Source organism: Thermobia domestica, chromosome 2 (genome assembly GCF_964235325.1).
Source record: "Thermobia domestica chromosome 2, izTheDome1.hap1.1, whole genome shotgun sequence".
NCBI lineage: Eukaryota > Metazoa > Arthropoda > Insecta > Zygentoma > Lepismatidae > Thermobia > Thermobia domestica.
The window spans coordinates 58548643-58553351 of NC_137455.1; the positions used below are offsets into that span (position 1 = coordinate 58548643).

The following is a 4709-nucleotide window of genomic DNA, read 5'->3' on the forward strand; positions in this document are numbered from 1 at the left end:
AGAGTGTAGGAGGATATTGTTTGTTTAGTAGTGTGTAACGGCTAATGTTCCTGTGTGTTTGGTGTAGGAATGTTGTTGATACGTGTTTCCGTTTTGCAGGTATAACGAGTGAAAGATGGCGTTTAAGATCCCCAATCCGACCAAACAGGACCAGCATGTTATCATCCAGTTTCTGAGTGCCGAAGGTTGTCAACCAGCTGAAGTGTTCTGGAGTATGAAAGAAGTGTATGGTGATGCATGCGTCCCCAAAACAAGAGTGGTGTACTGGGCCAGAACAAACCACTGATTATCCCCGTCCTGGTCAAGCCCATGCTGTTGCCACAAAAGACACGCGTGAAAAGGTGAATGTGGCTATATCTGCGGATAGACGCATTAGTATTCAATCCATAGTGAACGGGGTAATCATGAGTTGTGGTACTGCTCAGAAAATTGTGAAAGATCCGGGATATCATAAAGTGTGTGCGCAGTGGATCCCCAGGGTGTTGACGGAAGACCAAAAATTGGACCGTGTGGGTTGCGCCATTGAACATTTGTCACGTTACCATTTGGAAGGTAACGACTTCTTGCTGCGCATTGTTGCTGAGGATGAAACTTGGTGTCATCATTTGGAACTGAGTTCAAAGTCTTCCAGTAGGCAGTGGAAACACCCCTCATCTCCACGTCCCAAAAAGTTCAAGACGCAATCATCTGTTGGGAAAGTTATGGCGTCTGTGTTCTTTGATTGCCATGGACCATTATTGATGGACTTCAAGGAACCAGGACAGCGCATCAACGCCGCACGCTACTGTCAGACCTTGACACAGTTACGGAGAGCTATCAAAAACAAAATACCTGGTTTATTGACCACTGGAGTCATTGTGTTGCATGACAACGTGCGTCCACACGTTGCAAACCAAGTGCAGGATTTGTTTCAACGATTCAAGTGGGAAATGCCGCGACACCCGCCCTACAGCCCTGGGCTTTCACCTTGTGACATTCACATCTTTGGACCTCTAAAGAAGGCATTGAAAGGTCAGAGATTTCAGTATGACGCTGAGGTTCAGGACGCTGTGCGTGATTGGTTTGATAGTCAGCCGTCCAAATTTTAGATGGACGGCATTTATAAGTTAGTGACACAGTGGGACAAGTGTATCAACGCTCATGGTGACTTCTTCTGAACAATATTTTTACTGCACGCTAAACATAGACGCCTCTAGTGTACAAGACGCATATAGATAGTGTACAAGTTTCCGCTCGAAATAAAATTTATTTCATGAATTATGACTACTGAACGGGTTTAAGTTTTTTCACCCCTTATACATCACTGTCCATACTTACTGGTAGCTGTTAAGTTTCATTTTCAATATCTTCTCCCATTTTTCTTGATTAACTTTAACAACATTGACACTTCCACCACTAGGAGATTGTGATCCGAATCAATGTCTGCTCCCGGCAGCGTCTTCACGTCTAGTACACTATTCCTGAAACGTTGCTTGACAGGAATGTAATCGATTTGGTAGCGTTTCTTATCTCCTGGATTTTTCCACGTGTACTGCTTAGTTTTTCTTTTCTTAAGCCATGTATTCGTTATAACTATATGATGTTTTCTAGAGAAGTCGATCAGCACCTGACCCCGTGCGTTTTTATTCCAAATGGTCCCACCTATTCGCAGTTCCTTCTTCCATACACTGTTGAAGTCCTCCATTACTATGGCGTTGACCTTACCTCTTCCCTTCTGATGCAATATATCACTAATCTCGTCATATATTACCTCTACTTCATTATCTTCATGATCGGTTGTTGGCATACACTTGTATTATCACAATATCCACTAGTTGTGTACTTATCTTTACGAACATAAAACGGGCATTGCAACATTCCACTTTAGTTACGCTTCTTGCTAGTTCGTTCCTCAATGCTATCGCGGCACCATTCTCCACCTTAATGCCACCCAAATAGAACAGTAATTTCCCGATACTATCTCGCCTTTTACTGATCATCGCACTTCACTTAAGCCCACAATGTTTACTTACACGCATCCGTTTCCACTTGTAAATTTTCAAGTTTACCTGCACATCGACATTGTGAATATTATATCGATTTAAGTGCCTTGTATTCATAAATGCAACTTTATCTCTAAATAATACTGCAAATACAAAGTTCCACTCTTTATTTTCCATAGCATTGAACCATATACAAAATTGTACTCTAGCATGGAAATACTGATAAATCCTGATGTAATATGAGATGGTAATGCAACTTGTAATGTCATGAAATAGCACTATAGATATGTGACTAAATCCATTTTCCTAAGCTACGTTTCCGTTGTCCATTCCACCCTTAGATAAGAGTGTACAGTAATGTATATGAGAAACCAGTACAACATTGCCGCAATTTTCATAGATGACGGTGTGAATCACTGAAAAATTGTCATGGTCGTCACACACACGCATAAACACATATACAAAGAGAGAGAGAGAGAGAGAGAGAGAAAGGGGAAAACTGACGTAAAGAATTGTTATTGGTTGATGGTTGCTGCAGGTGCGTTGTGATGACGAAAGAGTTATAACATATATGAAAGTGGTGTGAGAGAAATGATATATTTGTGTGTATAAGTGCTGTCATTCTTTTTCGTCACCACAGACCTCACATTTTGATCACAAGACAGACGACCTCTGAGATCTTCAGACGCAGAGTTTCGTTGATTAAAATATATATACAAGGTTCCAAGTTTCAGGCGCAATAAATGTGATATGTGTTGAAAAACATGTTTTGTGCACAAGTTTCCGTAAGGGGGCAAAGGGGAACGATCGCCCAATCCTCTTGGCACTCTAAAAGTTTTTACATAAAGGGAAATGGAAACAACACCAGCAAAATAATATACCTAAGAATTTCATTTTCATATAGACATGTAACTTGTCAATTGGTTTGGAATCGTAATAGCGTTGTCCTCCTAGGTGTCTTCATTTCACAATTTAAGCAGAGATAAGATACGCATTTCAAAGAACACCTTAATTAATATCTTTTCCTTTTCTGCGTACAATGGTGAGTCACTGAACAAGTGGTTGTTTGCTACTAAAGGAAAGGATATTTGGCGCGCTTAGTATCTAAGGCCAAATCCATTTTTTAAGAACCGAAATTGAGTTATATATCGCTTATTATATGTTTGATCTAAAGTAATTCCATGGAAACATAATTTTATTTAAAAGCTTAATATTTCATACTAAAAATCTAGTTTAAATATGGGATTTTGCACGCGTGTATATGCAGCTTTACTGGGTTTTGCGAGATTACTCGAAATTAAGTGAAACGGATGTGGCGGATTTTGATATTAGGCCTCATTTAGTCCATTGTCGCACAGCTAAAATTCACACTTCTCATATTTTTTCCAAAAAGAAAAAAAATATATAATTATAATTATATTTGTCTATGTGAATAGTTGCTTGTTTCTTTACAAAAATAAAATTAACAACACTCACAATAATGGGACACAGTTTAATAAAAGAAATAATTACGTACGCGCCTTTGGGGTGGGAGACCCGGGTTCGATTCCCGGCTGGAAATCATGTGGTTCGGATTCCACATTATCAGTAGGTCCACGTTTCATATAGCCTCGCTGCTGAAAGGGACGCTAAACTAAAACCAACTCAACGAAATCTTACTCTGATTTTTAACACACACCTTCACATTCATTCATTCAATGGAGTATTTTGTCTGTGGTTTAATCGGTGTCAGCAAAGATGCTTAGAAGTAGAGGGTCTTTTAAGAGTCTTCATCCCGGCGAAATTAAAATATCGCTAATTTTACAGTAATTATGTGATATCTTCAAATAGATAAAAGATAATCGAAATGTGGAACAAGAGCGCCCTAGACAATATTATTTTACATGAGAAACCGTTATCACTACTCACTCATCTGCTTTCGATTTCGAGCCATTTTGAAAATCGGCATTTATTTTCGCGTTTCTAAACAGCTGAAAACGGAAAGCCGCTAGGTGACTTGTGATAACGGTACCTCACGCAAAATAATATTGTCGAGGGCGCTCTTGTTCCGTATTTCAATTATCTTTTATCTATTTGAAGATATCACATAATTACTGTAAAATTAGCGGTATTTTAATTTCGCCGGGATGAAGACTCTTAAGGCAACCAGAATTTTGCCTTGTAAAAACGAGACACATATGAATCTAGGGGGTTCTGATTCACAGATTATTTGGCGTCAGCAGTAATTTTAAGTTAGAAAATACATCAGCAAAGCATTGAAAAGTTTCAAGCACTCAACAACATTTAAAAGTTTCAGGCATGACCTGAAATGGAATGAAGCATTTTTAGTGTAATGTCTCACGGTTACGCTCCTTAGGCTAAAGGAGATGGATAATTAATGAAAGTGAATGATTATAAAAGTATATTTTGTGCTGTCTCCGATAATCAAACCACGTATCACTTATAACAAAAGTCACTCGCTGTAACCACTAGGCTAATGGGAAATGTGGGTACAAAAAATAGCTCCATATTTAATCATCTTAACGATAGAATATAGAATTTATTCTGATCACTTATATTTTAAATAACGCTTACGGTACACTGTTCATTTTAGTTAGAAACGCGACATTTAGGGACCCCGATTGAGAATCAGAAAGAAAATGAGTCAACGACTTAAACGGGACGTGTGATCTCCTTAGGCCCTTTATATTTGACTGCTGCTCAAGACGACAAGTCCGTTGCTCATTC

At 38.9% G+C, this 4709-nt stretch overlaps 1 protein-coding gene across 1 annotated transcript; it reads left to right on the top strand.

Annotated features, from left to right (window-relative positions):
• Window positions 1-233: 233 nt before the first annotated feature.
• Window positions 234-1088, top strand: LOC145679022 (histone-lysine N-methyltransferase SETMAR-like). The gene has a single exon (XM_081749623.1). It carries the CDS (start codon window positions 234-236, stop codon window positions 1086-1088), a length of 855 nt encoding a protein of 284 aa, XP_081605749.1.
• The last annotated feature ends 3621 nt before the right edge of the window (window positions 1089-4709 follow it).